Source organism: Drosophila erecta, unplaced genomic scaffold (assembly GCF_003286155.1).
Source record: "Drosophila erecta strain 14021-0224.00,06,07 unplaced genomic scaffold, DereRS2 tig00000126-arrow-pilon, whole genome shotgun sequence".
NCBI lineage: Eukaryota > Metazoa > Arthropoda > Insecta > Diptera > Drosophilidae > Drosophila > Drosophila erecta.
In genome coordinates this window covers 14,439,667-14,457,072 of record NW_020825209.1, presented here as the reverse complement: position 1 = coordinate 14,457,072, position 17,406 = coordinate 14,439,667, and the positions used below count along the sequence as shown (strand labels likewise).

The 17,406-nt window shown below is 42.2% G+C and overlaps 3 protein-coding genes across 4 annotated transcripts; all 3 read left to right on the top strand.

Moving 5' to 3' along the window:
* The first annotated feature begins 1,622 nt into the window (after positions 1–1,622).
* LOC6551739 (ubiquitin-conjugating enzyme E2 H) lies at positions 1,623–8,223 on the top strand. Of its 2 annotated transcripts, none has more exons than XM_015155094.2 (2): positions 1,623–1,951; positions 5,620–8,223. In XM_015155094.2, the coding sequence occupies exon 2, from the start codon at positions 5,907–5,909 to the stop codon at positions 6,456–6,458; it is 552 nt and encodes a 183-aa protein (XP_015010580.1). In that variant the 5' UTR covers positions 1,623–1,951; positions 5,620–5,906; the 3' UTR covers positions 6,459–8,223. The 2 variants fall into 2 exon arrangements, with proteins under 2 accessions (XP_015010580.1, XP_015010581.1); XM_015155095.2 differs by lacking the exon at positions 1,623–1,951 and adding an exon at positions 3,573–3,809.
* A 64-nt stretch (positions 8,224–8,287) lies between these two features.
* Positions 8,288–11,541, top strand: LOC6551738 (EF-hand calcium-binding domain-containing protein 1). The gene is made up of 5 exons (XM_026981633.1): positions 8,288–8,541; positions 10,305–10,674; positions 10,758–10,881; positions 10,936–11,295; positions 11,349–11,541. The coding sequence occupies exons 1-5, from the start codon at positions 8,538–8,540 to the stop codon at positions 11,466–11,468; spliced, it is 978 nt and encodes a 325-aa protein (XP_026837434.1). The 5' UTR covers positions 8,288–8,537; the 3' UTR covers positions 11,469–11,541.
* Positions 11,542–13,828: 2,287 nt separating this feature from the next.
* On the top strand, positions 13,829–17,306 carry LOC6551737 (17-beta-hydroxysteroid dehydrogenase 13). The gene is made up of 4 exons (XM_001978572.3): positions 13,829–14,015; positions 15,683–16,178; positions 16,264–16,446; positions 16,746–17,306. Exons 1-4 carry the CDS (start codon positions 13,996–13,998, stop codon positions 17,007–17,009), a joined length of 963 nt encoding a protein of 320 aa, XP_001978608.1. The 5' UTR covers positions 13,829–13,995; the 3' UTR covers positions 17,010–17,306.
* The last annotated feature ends 100 nt before the right edge of the window (positions 17,307–17,406 follow it).

The following is a 17,406-nucleotide window of genomic DNA, read 5'->3' as shown; positions in this document are numbered from 1 at the left end:
CTCCCTCACTAAAAGACACAAACACACCGTGGCATTTGCATTTTGGAGGTATAAAGAATTCCGTATGACATTTATACAATTTAATGCGCAGTAAACAGATTCAATTATTTTTTACATTTTTTTTTAATTCATTTTTTTTCTGAACTTATAAGTTAGTTTTTAACCTCCAACAGACGCCACAATTTCTCTATATATCTCTCACTATTTCTCAAGAAAAATAACAACAGAAAATTCTCAGCGGATCCTTTTAGAAAATCCATAATTTTAACATTATTTTAAGGCAGCCATTTTGTATTTGTATGTTATTTAGTTGTTAGATTGGAAGAGGCCTAGGACCTCTCATTTTAGTTTTGATGCAGGAATAATATATTTCTGAATGTACGATCCACTGGGAATAGTTATATCTATATCTATATAAACACATACAGCCATAACAACATAAAGAGTTTTGGACAGATTTTTTGGCCTTTCTTTGTTATTGTTATATAACAGTTATTAAACTTAAAAAGTAAAACAACGAAACTCAAATTAAAATGAACGTTTTAAACCAGATAAGTAATGAAATACTGAAAGTAGGGGCGGAAACCACATTTGATCTTAATTCTTCATTGAAAATTATGGAAATCCAGATATCATTCCACTTTAATTAAAGGCACTTTAACAAAAGCAATACATTTTTTAGGTTTTCACGCCCTCTAGTTAACAAAAAGTGGTTTAGAAAACACTGCCTATAGCTTAGGAAGAAAATTCAACTTCGCTTCAGCCTGAATTTAAACAGTTGTTAGGGCAATTATAAAATTCTGCATTTTGTGGTTTCCTACAATTCTTGTGTGGTTTCCCCCATAAACTGTTGCGATCTAATTTGATTTTAAGTTTTAGAGATTCTCATTGTTATATTGTTTAAGAAACCAATTTTAATCAAATCGTATGAGCATGATATTAAAAGATCTATTCAAAAATGCCTCTATGGATCTAATTTTTAAATTGAAATTGAAATTCAGAAAAGCTGCGCTGATGCATGAACGAATTTAATTTGCAATGTTTCAAAACGAATAGGAGTATTTACAAACCGTTAAAAACTAAAATAAATCAGAAACTAAAATCCAATATTAGCCACGAATTGTACCTTTCGATTTTGAATTTAAAACAACACTCTCAGTATTTGCAAGAAGAAAAAAACAAAAACAATAAGGCAAAGAGTACACGAAGCTGCAATAAAAACAATTAATGTTTAAAAGTACTACGTTAACAAAAACAAACAAGTTTTACGTCAAGAAAATAGAGATAATTTAAAAGATTGTTATCCTCTCATTTTTTTTATCACGAAATAGAGATCCTAAATACAGAAAACCAAACAAATTACAAGTTTTAATAAACGCATTCAAAATGTAACGGAACGAAATTACAATTGTAAGAAACAAAAATAATAAATACAAAAATTCAAGTATACTGTCTACGGGCTTAACATTAATTTTTTTCACAACATTTTCATTTAGCGTAATACTTTATTATACTTATTTAAAAGTTAATGTGCATATGTGCAAATTGATTGCGGAATAATTCTGGTTTGAAACCCGACTTTGTGGTCATCGATGCTTAGCACCACTATAGTGTTCAGTGGTATGTTTTAAGAATTTTTCGGTATATTTTAACGGTTATTGATGGTCACACTCTGTGAGACTGGTCACACCACAAATTTTCCAAGTCTTTCATATTCCGGAAAACAAAACAAAATTAATTAAGTAATTAGAGGAGAACAGTCCAGGAAAATGCACAGGGAATCACGGTGATTAAACGGGAATGTGGAGAAGTATCGAAGCGTAAGAATCGACGGCGACCGTCAGCCCACAATAACACCACCCACGAGCAACAATAACAACAATACAGCTAAAACGGAAGACTACTGCAAATATACACACACCGAGAGAAATCAAAATAAAAAAGCAAAAAGGTACGGAATATGTGTGTGTATGTATAATTATTTGATGAAAAATAGAATTACTGCGTTTTGATATGTCCCGGAGATTTGCGAGTGTGTAATGTGTAATGCATGATTGTGTGGGTGAGCGTGTGTGTAGAGTGCGACAACAACATCATCAGCTATAGACGAACAACAACAACAATGGCAGCTTGACCCCCGCACAGCTGTGAATGCTTACCATCTCTCTTTGGCTCCCACAGCCCCCATTGCGCTCTCTCTCTAATTTCGCATTCGGCTGCCTTGAATTCAAAATCAAACTTCCAATCGCTACATATGTACATATTGACCTCTGTTTCCAGCAATTCACCGTTGGTCGGGAGCCCTAAGCTACGAAAGTGCATATGTGTGGATCTCTATAACTTCCCCCGTTAGTTTAGTTGCAATCTTTTCTTTGTTGTGCTATTGTCATCCCTTTTGCACATCACCCTACCCCGCCTACCCGAAAACTACGCACTTTACTTTTGGCCTGCTTATTGCGTTGTGTTTTCGCTTCTCCCCCCGTTTTGCGTTTCAATTCTTATCAGCACGGACAATTAAATGTGTGCGTGAAAGCACAGTAATAAATTAAATGCTTTAAAATACAAAAACAATTTGCAACCATTTTCTGCCCCTCTCCCATACCAGCTCACACACACGCACACACATGTGCAGTCAATGACCCAGTATGCATGTGTGGGGGGAAGTTGCAAAAACACAAAAACCAAATCCACAAAGATGTCTTCCTAATTTTTGACTTTGATTTTGAGTTTGCTTTCAAACCCTTCGTTTAACCGTTGCATTTGACCTCGTTAAATCTCCTCCTTCAATTGCTTTGGGCATGTGTATTTGTATATTTTGTTGCTAGGCTCCACACGCACACACACTTAGTCAACGGCATGTGTGCAATTTTGAAGGGCATCGCCACTTCGGCTTTTTAGCCACCCCCCTTTCTCTCTTCCCCTTCCATCCCCTCCCCCTATTACCATTTCCCGTTTCATTTCGTTCTCTAGCTTCTTGTTTTTCTGGCTTTGCTATGCCTTTGCTGCATTTGACAGCTGTCGCTGTCCTTGATTATAGCTTTTCTTTGCCTTGCTGTGCTTTGCTTTACTTTAGGGGCTCTCTTTTCGTCCAATTTGTTGTTGCTCGTCGCTTTGTTATTATGATTTTCCTTTGAACCCCATTACACTAAGAGAAAAGAGCAATATAAAAGTTAAAATCTCAAGCTTAAATAGCAAACAAATAAAATAGTAAACATTTTAGATATTACTTACATATATTTGGCAATTTCAAAACGTTTTCCTCTTCGCCTTACAGTATGCAATGTATTCGGCAGACTACATTTTGTTTCTATTCCAAAGTTCTTAATATGTTTTTGCATTCGGAAACTATTTTAATACTTGTCTTACAATTTAATTACATACTTTTAAGCATTTATTAAGTTTCGAGAGCTGGCATCCGCAAATATATTTTGAAATTTGAAATTGAAGCGCAGTTTAGTTTTTCCCGTGTACTGCACTCAGCAATCTCTCTCCGCCTCTCTTCCTCCTCCTCCACCCCCCACCAACCTTCTCTCTTTTGCGCTTGCTCTCCCGATTGTCGCTCTCTACTTTATGCTGGCGTCGCTGCTGCCGTCAGATGCTCGCGTGCTCCAACGTGCGCTGCTTTTCTGCTTTCTGCTTTGGGGGCTCGAAACTCTGTTGCCAGTTAATTTTCAGTAACTAGTTGAAGTAGACAACAAAACGAGCGAAAACGAAAACACACACATATGTGGGCAGATTTATGTGCATAGGGGAGACGGAGGGCCAGAAACAACAAACATCGTCGTCGAAAACCACAACAATAGTTGCAAGTAAATAAAAATGTTCAAAAAATACGACATATATATCTATATGTATATATTGGCGAAAAGTTTAAATTTAAATATTTGATAAGTAGTGTGGTGTGTTTATTTAATGGTGATGCCAATGGTGATATTAAAAATGAAGACATTCATATTTTTTTAAATAGTGCGAAGAAACCCTTCTGCAAGGCACAACAACAAAAGCGTCAAATTGCAGCTGACTTTTATTATTCTGTTTGTTATTGCTGTTGCTGCTGCTGACTTTGTTGCTTGCTGATCTTCCATGTGGAGGCATAAAGTACACACGCACACTTCCACTCAAGAGGCTTGCACAAAAGCAATGCAAGTAACAACAACAACAGCGACGAGAAACAGTATTACCCCGCTTATTGCGTACAGTAAGGCCAATAAAAAGCAACATCAACAGGCACAGTAATGCTCCTTCACACAGAAATCGAAGGAGAATTTCACAATTTGTTAAACTAACGAAGCCAAAGCGTCACAGAAAGACAGAAACGGAAAGACTTGATATGGTGTGGCCATAAGGAGAAAAAGAGATAGGGGGCGATAGGGGAGCCGTGCACACACACACACACACACACACACACTTATAACAACTTGACAAAGTACAAGAGAGTAACAGCAGTAACAGCAGAATTAGCTCATCCCAAAAAGTGGAAGAGTAGTCAAGAGAGAGGGAGAGCCATAGAATGGGGCACAGTGGGGTCAATCGAAATAACCCCAAACATTTATAAACATTATAAAATTATAAATTTAAAAACGCTTATTTTTCCTGTAAACATTTTCATAACTCTGTGAAGCCTAAATCACTTTGATTTACGTAGCTGATCTACTTAAGTTTCTCACAACCCACTGTACATTTGTTGATTTCAAGATGCCTCTCTTGTATTCTCTCTCTGGCTCTCTCTCTCTCTCTGCTCCGTGACTTTTGAGCAACAACATTAAACAGCTGAGCTTGTTTGAAAACAACAGCCACCCCCAACCAACCAACTAGCACCCAAACCCCCGCCCAACGAAATGGGAAACGGAATTGAAATTGAAACGAAATCGCCAAGAGCAAGTGAATGGGGTGAGAATGGAAGAAAGAGATGGGATGTGGGGGGATAGAGCATAACGGTATTCCTGAAAGTATGTAGCATAAGTCCGCTGAGCAAATCCGTTTCGAAGGAAGTCGATTTTTGCAAATGGCAATGACGTATTAGAGAGCGAGAGAGCTGGAGAGAGAGAAAGCAGGATTGGGAGTGGGTGGATTTGGGCGACGACGTCACAGATTGCTGACATAGTTTCCTCATTTAGGCCAAGTATGCATGTGCATGTTCTCTGTGTGTATGTATGTGTACGTGTGCAAAAGCAAGAGATTCGCTGGTGACCTACATAACCATGAATATAAATATATATACGGCATATAGATAACTCAGAAGGTAACTCGACCTCCGCCAGATCATATCCCCTGCCTTGGCGCCACAGTGCCAATTGACTAAGTTGCACTTTTGCGGGATAAATTTACCAGTAATTAAATGTAAATATCCTAGAGAACATATTTTTAAAAGGGATCACATTAAAAATGTCAGAGACACTTTTTAATTTAATGTATTTATTCCTTTAAAAAAATATTTTATTTCATATCTTTAAATGCATTAATTCAGAAAAATTATAAACTAAGAAAACTAAATTGTAATTAAAAATTCGAATCAAATTCCAACACTTCCGATGTCTCTTTGCTTTAGGTGACCTAACCTGACTTATCTGTAATTTGAATAACCTTGCTTATCCTTGTGTCCATTAATTGTTATTGCAGATAGCTCCCGTTTTGCTCTGGACGGTGCCAGTGAGAGTTGACGAATGCGGAGCAGTTCGTGGCTGGCGGAGCAGCAGCTGGGCAACCGGAAGCGTATAGCGGATGTAACTCAATAGCAATATTTAAACGGAACAACATTAAACATACAACATATAGATAACAAAGATAACACCGCCTTAGCCTTAGTGACAAACAACGAGGAGACGACCACTCCAAAACCAAATCAAATCAAACCAAACCAATCAAATCAAAAGCCAGGCAACTACAATCCCAAATAAAGCAACAAAATGTCCTCGCCCAGTGCCGGAAAGCGACGCATGGACAACGATGTGATCAAGCTGATCGAATCGAAGCACGAGGTGACGATCTTGGGAGGCCTCAACGAGTTCCACGTCAAGTTCTTCGGTCCAACGGAGACGCCTTACGAGGGCGGCGTGTGGAAGGTGCGCGTCTACCTGCCCGACAACTATCCCTTCAAGTCACCGAGCATCGGTTTTGTGAACAAGATCTACCATCCGAACATTGACGAGTCCTCTGGGACGGTGTGCCTGGATGTGATCAATCAGGCTTGGACGGCGTTGTACGATCTATCGAACATCTTCGAGTCGTTCTTGCCGCAGCTCCTCACATATCCCAATCCGGTCGATCCGCTCAATCGGGATGCGGCCGCATTGTACCTGCACGAGCCGGAGGAGTATCATCGCAAGGTGGCCGACTATGTGCAGCGGTATGCCACCGAGGACGCGTTGCGGGCGGCGCAGCAGGAGCGGGAGAGCAGCGACAGCGAGTCGAGCATGTCCGACTACAGTGAGGATGAGGCCAGGGACATGGAGTTATAATATCGGTTGGACCGCCAGCCTACGGAACTACCGCTAACACTAACACTGACAACAGCCTAATACAAATGCTTCGAGAATCCATTTTCCTGCCACCCAATCTCCCCAACCAAACACACTCACATACACTTTCACTATACCCCTTCAGTTGGCGATGGAACAACAAGCAACAATATATATATACACACACATATATATATATATATACATTGATAAATAATTGATAAATGATAATTGGATTTTAAGATAGAAAGTGATTCGATGATGGCGTGTGATGATCTGCGCACACACGCACATACATATAAATATATACATAAAATATATATATACACTAATGTAAGCAGCAAGAAAAACAAGATTTAAAAACTCTTAGTTTAGCCATCAGTAGCTGATAACAAAACGGATTGGAGCAACGATCGTAACAGATCATAGCAGATATAGAGACCACAAAAAAAAAAATGGAACGGATAAGAGCAAAAAGGAAACAAACAGAATAGAAACACAAACAAACAAAACCGATAAAATACAGATAACAAAGATGAAAGCATAGATGCAAGCGCAATTTAAATGGTTATAGTAAGTGCACATGCAATGCGAAATATGATGTGAAATTGCTTTGGCCTTGATCTGGCATTAAACAGACTTCGATGCTCGTTCTTTAGAGTTTAGCAATGGAGTAACAAGTTGATAGAAAACGTATCGTAAACACAAGTACCACCATCAAACATAAGTTTTTGGGAAGCCCTTACCACATAAATACCACACGACGATAACCCAATATCCAATTTACAAACTAGAGGAACGGAAATCTCTTCATTTTCCGCTTAAATCGATCAACAAATTGCGGATTATTTGTTCTCATATGTACTTTATATGTTTGCCTTGTTTTGTTCTGTTTAATTGTAGCCGTGAATTTTAATTGTCTGCATATATGTGTGAAGAAATTTGTACACCGCAGAAAATCATCTGACTTAGCAGTACTTTCCCTGCCTAAAAAAATATCAAAAGATAAATACGATCGATACTATATAAAACGAAATAGAAAGCCAAGATAAATCCTAAAGGAAACGCTTGGAGACGATTGCGTGGAACAGACAAAATAATCGTTGCAGTTCTTTTTCTTGTTAATTAATCTTATTATACGGTTATTATGTAATATTTTAAAATAGGATTCTAATTGATCGTGTAATTAAATGCAATATTTCTTATGTCTAACTTATGTCACCCGTGTTTAAGCCAAAATCATATATTTTTTTATTATAATACATTTTGCCTTTACACCACATTTGCTTCATTTATCGTTCTCTCTCGCTCTCTCTATGTCATCTCTCTCCCTCGTTCTCGCTTTTAAAATTGTTAATCAAATTGGAAAATTGGAGAAAACCCGGTGGAATGAAATTTGAAAGAGGGTGGGATTTTTAGAAGGCGTGTTCTTAAGTGAAATCAAATGAAAGTGCAGATATTTAGACATTACCGATCTACTGTACTATGTACTAACACTACAACAATACTAATGCCTAAGTCTAACAGCAGAATTAATGAGTAATCCGATAGTTGTATATAAGTGACACACACAGACACACACACTCAACCGATATCTATCAGGATACACAATAATTAAAACGTAATTCAAGCAATCGAATTCAGATGGAAATGAAACCCCATGGACGAGAGGGGACAAAAAATGAGTAAAGAAATAAAAAAAAAATAAAAAAAAAACATGTTACAAACAAGTGAAATCTAACAAATAAAAAAGGAAACGAAAGAAAAGAAAGTTACGCCCGTTTCTTGGCCTTGTTTTGTCAATAGTTGGTTATTCGCCTGGTACCGCCCCATACATCCATTGGGCCAGTTTGCGCCTTGGCTTCTCTGCTCCCTACCTAGTCCAACTGACAATGCCTGCGGATTGTCAACGCCTTGGAAACTGGTGGAAAGTGCCACGTTTGTTGATTCCTTCAGCGCCTTTTTCCCTTTTGTTGTGGCCCAAGGGCCGAGGGACACGGTTTAACGCTCCTGCGTGGAGTTAATCGGGCAATCAAAACAACAACAACAGCAGCTAAAGCGCCCAGGAGCCAGCAGAACATGGGTATCTACTTTAAAGATCTATAAACAAAAACCAACAACATTCCGTGTCTCTCGTTGTGTGTGTGTGTGTGTGTGTGTGCACTCGTTGCTTTTTTGCCTGTGTGTGCAGTAATTACTCCTGGCGTTTCGACAATTGCTGTAGCATACTTTGCAGCGCACCCACAAAGTGCCCCCATTTTGCGAAATAGCTGAACGCAAGTTGTTTGTCGGCACTGCAGGCTAAATTCCATTTGAGGTTTACAAAACAAAGAGGACAGAGTCGCTTCAAAAACTCAAGTCCATTGAAATTCACGGAGAAGGCTATAAAGTGGGTGGCACGTCCATCTGTGATGTAATGTAGGTATATTGCGTCCACATGGAAAAGCCAATACCTTCACCTTCCAACTTGCCTGCAATGTATAGAGAATCTTGGCAATGTATTAGTAAAAATCAATAGAAAATGGTTATTTACTTAATGCACTAGTAACGGTGTCAGTTTTTGATATGCACCTGCCATTGGATATTGGTTCCCAATGAAGAAATATAACCCATATACAAACCATAACCAACCCTACATTTTGAATTTTACGATTTAAAAATGAGTTTCAAATTAGAAAGTTGTAAAACTCCCGGAGTAGATCCCTTCGCTTGGCTTGCCAATCGCGACTGAAGCACACGGCTAGCAATTTGAGGGATTGGCCAAAAGAACAGCCAAAGACTAAGCCCGTCCATGTCCTCAGTCATATGTAATTGGGGGTATGTGTTGCATTTATTTGAGCGGAGGCGCCGGTTGCAATCCGTTGATGGACTGCCAGGTCCAAAGATGTTTGATTTATTTGCCCCATCAGAGGTGGTCGCTCAAGTTTGGGTGCGCCCATATACTGGTTTGTGTGGCAACCGGGCAACCGATATCAACAAATTACACGAAACCGTATGCCGTACATGGGAACATGGGTCTAGACAGACTGTTCTCGAGGGCCCGATACCAGCACGCTTCCCTGTTTCCATTTCCAAGACCCAGTCCCCCAATGGAGCAAATGAAAATGCTAATAAAATTATAGTGTCTGGGGCGCAGGCGGTCATAAACAGGCAGATGGATAGACATAGACAGACGGGCCCCCATATGCTCCTTCACTTATATGGGTAATCACAAGATAATAACATTTTTTCTCAAAGGAGGCACGACACAACAAAACGAGGCAGGGAGGAGTTTGGTGGTAGAGTAGATTGAAATCAAAGTGAGCACAAAGGTAAATGAGTACACTTCAAATAAAAATATCTTACACACATCTACTGCGCCGAAACTGGATTAATAATAACTATAATAAAAGTCCAATCGTTGTGAGCTTCGGTATGCGATTATGTGAGCTATTTATAACAACTATATGATCACTGCTTACTTCTGCACCAATGGGTGAAGTTGAGTGCCCTGCTTTTGGTTTCTCTCAGTGCATTTGAATCGAAATAGCCGGCCGAAACAATTTATGGGCCGAATGTGAACGCTATTACCCATTTGGTGGGCCATGAATGGGCTATGGACGGTGCAGGCGAGGCGCATTTGCATTTCAGGCAAATGCCTTTTGTTTGCTCTGTTCCACATCCGCCTGCTTGAAGGGCTTTTCTGGCTAAGCTTGGCAAGAAGGCGGAGTTTATTTCGGCGGCAGAGTCGGGGGTGAGCGTGTCGACTTTGACACATAAAGTAGCAGCCCCATACAAAGGCAGAGACGGAGTCGGAGACGGAGACACGCACCCATGTAAAGCTGAGCATTTTTTTTTTGACTGCAGGAAAGGCGGGCGCTGGCAAGGGTCGTTCGCCAACACCGACACCCAATCGGGATGGCGGGGCAACGGCTGGTGGCGGTGGGAGTGGTGCTGGTGCTGGTGCTGGTGGTGGTGGTGGTGCATCGGCACCCACAGCAACTGGAGGCACCACTGGCGTCGGTAGATCCACACTACATGCCAACAAAACGATACTGAAAACGGTATCCGTGTTCCTTGCCAGCGGCAAGCGCAACTCGAGCAACCAGCAGTCGAAAGCCGCCGCGGCTGCTTTGCAGAACAAACGGCAACAGCGGCAACGGAGGATGGATGAGCTGAGCGGCAAAGTGAATCCCAAGCTGTTGGACAGCCTGCGAAAGAAGACGCGCTTTACCAAGTGAGTGAAATATACATACGCTGCATACATATACAGTGCATCAGTGCATCATGAACTCTACTTGCCACTTGGCGCCCGAACAGGGACGAGCTGGACGCCCTGTGCCGCATCTACCGCAAGCTGGTGTCCAACTGTCAGTATGCGGCCAAGACGCTGGCCTCCAGCTCCTCGAGTGCAGCTATTGCCAAGCCACATGCCGCCGTGGAGGTGAGTATGCACAGATGCACAACCACGCAATGCGTTTTACGCCATTCTCCATAGGGCATCGATCGCATTGTGTTCCGCGAACTGTTGCACAGCACTTTCGACATCGTCACCGAGGAGATCCTCATGGAGCGCATCTTCTGCAGCTGGGACAAGGCCCACGAGGGCTTGCCCCTTCGTCTCGAGGGCTGGCTCATTGGACTTTCAACATTCCTGCGCGGCACTGCGGCGGAACGGGCCGCATTTTGCTTCCGGGTTTACGACCTGAATACGGATGGATTCATTACCAAGGATGAAATGTTCACGCTGCTGAGAAACTGTCTGATAAAGCAGCCGCAGGACGAAGATCCCGACGAGGGCGTCAAGGATCTAGTCGAGATTGTGCTGAAGAAGTTCGACCTGGATAAGGATGGCAAGGTGGGTGGATCCTGCTGTAAGAGCCCATCGAGGTTTAATGATCTGGTTTTCAGGTATCCCTGGAAGACTTTATGGGCACGGTCACAGCTGAACCATTGCTAATCGAGGCCTTTGGCCAGTGTCTTCCCACAGATAGCGCAGTGGTTTCCTTCTTCTCAACGCTGCAGGTGTGATCAGCATCTTAATACCTTACAACTTGTTAAACTAATCTACCAATAAAATGTAACATAATATTAGTGAATATTTATTAATGGTTCGAATTTGTTGGATGGTGCTGAATGAAATATTACATCAGTTTTAGGAACTAATCTGCAGCTCAGAAACTATCTCAGAAGTCTTAAGTAAATTGGTGACCCAAAATTGATTGTCATTGCGAAATAAATAAATTGTCATTGCGAATTTATTAAAAGGTTTTTAAGCCAATCACTTACACGATAAACGATAATGCATGACACCTGAACTGGTGAGCGCATTAAATAGCTAGACTTAAAGCGGGTTCGATTCGCGGATGCTGTTAAGACTAATTGCGGTGGCCAGTTGACTCGGTAGTGACCCCGACCCACGACTGGGGTGCAATTTGCAGTCGCAAACCTGTAATTGCCACGTATCCACATTTGGATCATTCCCGAGATGGAGGCGCGGGTTGAGATGGATGCCGCGGATAAGCCGTCAAGGCGTCATATTTATGCAAGCCTCGGGTGAAACAATAAGCCAGCCAGGCAGTCAGCCAGTCAGTCAGTCAGCCAGTCAGTCAGTCAGTCAGTCAACCGGTCTGGTAATGTGAGCTAATTTATTCGATTAGCCAGCCGCATCTACAGCAGAACAACTATAACCGCATAGATACAGATACATAAGCCGACTAGCGAATTGTCACGAATCTTGTTTATCTATTGAATGCATTCATGCAACGCAACGCCCAAAGCCTGTTCTATTCGGAATTGTTTTGTTTCATTGGGTTACGCTACGCCTCCGTCTCCGTCTCCCGCTCCCCGGGCACCCGATATCTAGATGGCGTCCATACCGATCTGGCGAGTGGAAGGTGGACCGGATCGGATAGACGACGAACCGGAGTGACTAAAAGGTGACCAAGTTCGAGTAGCCGGAAAGGAAAATGCGCCCTTGATGGAGATAAAGTTAATAAGCGTTTGGTTCCCATTATTCAAATTATGCTCGAGTGTCACCCATAAGAAATAAATGTATGTACCTTACTTTTGAAATCTAAGCAAAGTAACACTAATGCCCTTTACCATTTATAAATTACAGATAATGTAACGATCAGTCTATCAATCTGACAGCTTTTTAAAATCTCTATTCGATTTAATAGCTTAAGTCTATTTATTCATTTGTGTAGTGAGCTGTAAAATATATATGCAATGCCCGTTGTTTATGAATGATTAAGGTTGCAAACCTTTAGAGAAAACATGAAGCCTCGTTTAACCTGGGCAAATAAATCAATATATAGAAACGCTAGCTGGCGATTACGGATGATCGGTCAGCTACTAATACCACTGATGAAATGAGCTTATATACAATTGGCACCTTTATACATGTATTACCAACAGCCTTGGGAATCCCACTCCTATCTTCTTAAGTTTGGGTTCTACTGGGACGATATGGTATGGGTTCAGCGCCATACTTCGACCCAATCCTCCAACTGAAAAGTGATTCATCATGCTGAGCCGACAACTTGCTGTGCAAATAGTAAGGACCACTATCTAATCGCAATCTAATTCGAATGTCTCAGGGGTCACGTAGTGCACAGTTAGGAAAACGCATACCCATTGAATTTAAAATAATGCTAGCAAAGGTGTTAGGATTTCTGTAATACAATCTTTGTATAACATAATACCTTATATTCAAGTGTGTTGGCAAGTGGTGTACATAGGTTTCGGTTTCCTGAACTTCGGTGCGACCAAAGATCATCCCGCAGTGCTTATCTCCGCATACGATTTGGTCAAAAAAAGCGATGAAGAGAATTAGGTGCTCTGGGCATCTAACTAAAAGCGTATATTGTTCAGGCGAAGCTTTTGTGTTATATCGGCGACGTGCATCTGACACTTTGGCACCTTTTCCACCTTTGGCTTTGGCACCGCATCTCTGTATCTCATCTGCCTAAGTATCTGAGCGATATGGAGCCAGACTCCCTCTGGCTGTGTGTATTTATACATGACACATATGTGACTAGGGTATTATTATCGGACCCCGATTAACAAACAGGCGGCTGCTATCTAACAAAAAAACATGAACGTATGCATACCATACCACTCATATGGAAACCGGGTGAACCGTTGCACTCCACGGATGTCGTTCCATATAGATCGGATCGGATTGTAATGGAATAAATCGGAATGGCAGTGCCATTGAACATATGTCGTAGTCGTGTTTATAGAACGCTCTGCCTGCGCCGCTGTCTCGGTCGACGTCGCTGCAAGCAGCGTGTATCTACGAGTAGTGTGTTGTACAAGTACCATATAGTATCTGAAAACCCCTGCCCTGGTGTGTGTGAGTAGATTTGAAATAATAACTTATAAGACCGGCGTGGCGGTACGGTGCGTAGTGTTTACTTTGCTGAATATTCAGTCCGTATTCGTTAACAGCCGCTAACGGTTTGCTCCGGCTGCTCCGATCCCTTCCTATATACGTATATATATTTACATATATACACACGATCCTCGCAGAATATAATCCCCTACAGGAAACATGTCGAAAGTGACGCAAAGGTGAGTAATCACCGAAACAGAGAGCTACCAGTTGGTATCAAATCAAAAAAACTTAAGAGAGTGTGAAAACGAATCATCTAACATATCTTATCAATGGAACTATGGAACAGCGTGTAGTGCAATATTTTAGTCGCCGGCGATAAGATCAGACCTTATCGGTAAAGGTCTACAATCAAAGACTGGGAGCAGGGTTCAATGAGTACCAAATGTATGTTATGTACGTTACTCAGCTCGATGGGATAATTGGCGGCCCATTATTATCCCATTATAGATCAATTGGCCAATGCCAAAAACCATCCATATGGATGATGATCGCGGCAACCTTTGACCATTGTGCAATCTGGATCAGCTCACTTAAGCGCTATTCACCTTCGTCCGACTTAGTTTAACTATATCAAATTGCCCCGCAAACCCTGACCAAAGATTGTGTTCAGCCATTGACCATCAACCATGACTGTGCAAGGATCATTTGGAATTTACGGGGGGATTATGGGAAAAATGGTTTATATGGACCTGGAAGCTGTGAGTGACAAAGTTTCAAGTTCAAAAAATCGGAAAATCGCAAATCGGAAATATTTCTAAATGGTAAATGGCTGAGCAACTTGTGATGAATGACCTGGTTCGAGTCCAAAAAAACCCATATCATCATCACCAATAGTGGTTGTGCATTTGTTTGGAACCATCTAGGTGGGCTGTTCGGCACGATTTTGGTCCGATTCCGATTGTCGGACTATAAATAGCATTCCAGAAGTGCGGCGATAAGAGCGGAACGGGGCGATAGAAAGATAGAAAGTGCAGGGGGCGAGAGCGAGAGAAGCCGGGGCCATGGTCAGGGCTGGCCTAGTCGATGGCACGATCTGGTAGTCTACTATATACTGTACTACAGTATGCTATACTGGGCTGATCGCGATACGTAACACATTGAAACAATACCAAAAAGCTGGAAACAGTTTCGGCATTATCAAAATCTCACGCAGCTGCAGTCAGCAATATAATTACAGAACATGAGTTGGGAGAAAAAACGCTGACCCAAGATGGAACTACCCATTCCCGCCCTCTTTTGCCGGCGCTATTTCAGTACTTCCGACAACAAACACCGCACCACATTACATGACATCATGGATAAATAACTGAAATGTGTTGTGAAAGTGCTCAAATAATACTATTCATAAAACCGATTGGTGCTTTAAAGTGTATTTTGTAGTTGGGGAAAGAGCTCAGAAGTTTCCGAAAATATGCAAACCACTGTTTCTATGAGCGGCTAGTTTCTCCCAGTGTAGCGACAAAAATTGAGGATGGCAAAGGTCATCCGATTGTCGCTGGCTGTAAGATAAGGCACACACGCACACTCGCCATCGCAAATGACTGTGGGTCATGCAAGAGTTGGCTCCGGATTAATCCCATTTTGACTCCTCTTCACTCCACTTGATAATTATGATGCCCAGATGCCCAGATGCCCAGATGCCCAGATGCCCAGATGCCTAGCTGCCCAGATCAAAAGTCAATGTAGCAAAAGCACGCACTTTCCACAAAACCATGTAATCCACGAGGTAGAGCTCAACTAAACAAGCTCGCCCACATTTACATCACATAGCGCACATTAGGGTTAATCGCGTCTATGTGGAAAAGAAAACCCCATGTTAAATAGTAATACGTATTTCTTGCAGTGCTGGCGACGGCAACAACGCCAACAGCAATGACATCTACAACATCGTCCTGCTGGTGGTGGACATCTTGATGCTGATCGTCAAGTTCTGGATCACCATCGTGGAAGCCGTCGTGGGACTCTTCCGTCCCGCGCCGCTCGATGATGTCAGGGGCAAGGTGGTCCTGATCACCGGCACTGGGCACGGCATGGGCAAGCAGATGGCCCTGCAGTACTCCAAGCTGGGCGCCACCATCCTCTGCTGGGATGTTAACGAGCAGACCAACAACCAGACCGTCAAGGAGATCAAGAATAGCGGAGGCAAGGCCTTCGGCTACGTCTGCAATGTGACCAAGCGCGAGGAGCTGATCGAACTGGCCCAAAAGGTGCGCAAGGAGCACGGATTCATCCACGTGGTGGTCAACAATGCCGGCATCATGCCCTGCCATCCGCTGCTGGAGCACACCGAGAACGAGATCCGTTTGATGTACGACATCAATGTGCTCTCCCACTTCTGGGTAAGCAACTTTGAGTGTTACTTTATTGATACTTAATGCAGATTACTAAGATAACTAAGATTTTGATCTCCTCCTCCCTTCACAGATCATCCAGTGCTTCCTGCCCGAGATGATTGAGCGAAACGAGGGCAGCATTGTGGCCCTATCCTCCTGCGCCGGACTCTTTGGTCTGGTCAACCTGGTGCCCTATTGCGGCACCAAGTTCGCCGTCCGTGGCTACATGTCCGCCCTCACCGAGGAGCTGCGTCAGAAGAACCCCCAGAACAATGTAAGTACCGCCTCAATGCCTTTTAGTAGCATTTATTGGTCCATTATAAGCAGGTTGGAGTCCAATTAAAAGGTTATTAGGTAGTAAAGAGAAGCTAATTAAAAATATTACAGCTCTTGCCAAGCACCCTGTTTAATTCCCTTCGTTAGGCGAGCGTCTTAGTTGCAGACTAGTTTTTTTATATCTTTTGAATGTTATGGGGCCTTTCCCATAATAACTCTATGGACGCAATGACGCGAAGTGTAATAACCATTTGGGCCAGTTTTATTGATATCCCCTTGATTGATTTCCCCTTGCAGGTCAAGCTGACTACCATCTATCCGTATATGATCGATACGGGTCTGTGCAAGAATCCGCGCTACCGGTTCCCCAAGCTGTTCAAGCTAATCCCCGCCGACGTGGCCGCCGGCTCGATCATCGAGGCCCAGCGCCAGGGATTGGAGGAGGCGGCGATTCCACGCCATTTCGTGGCCGTGGAGAAGATCAGTCGCCTGATTCCCCGCAAGGCAATGCGATTGGTCAACGATTTTCTCGATACGGGTGTGGATACCGATAAGCACTAGAGCTCCAAGTGCCTTAATTTAACGCCCTACTATCCCACAGTAGATGATAAAGCTTTAATGGTTTTCCCATTTGTTTTTATTTTATTATATTTTTTTTTATTTTTTTTTTTTTTTCTTGTTGTACCCTATCTCCTTTTAATTGCCGTGTAGAGAAGTGCAACTAATTGCTCTATGAAAAGTGGATTTAGCGAGCTCAATTTAGCTGTTAGAAAGGTTGTTACTTAATTAAAGGCGAACGTTGTCGGGCTTATTGTGTTGGTCGTAATAAAGGTCTCCAAAGAGTACTCCATAAAGTGATGAAATGTTGTTCCGCTAGCTTGACCCGCAGTGACCACCTTTGATGTGTTCATTAGGTGGGATTTTTCTGTTCTCCACTGGCAGAGAAACCAACTAGTTT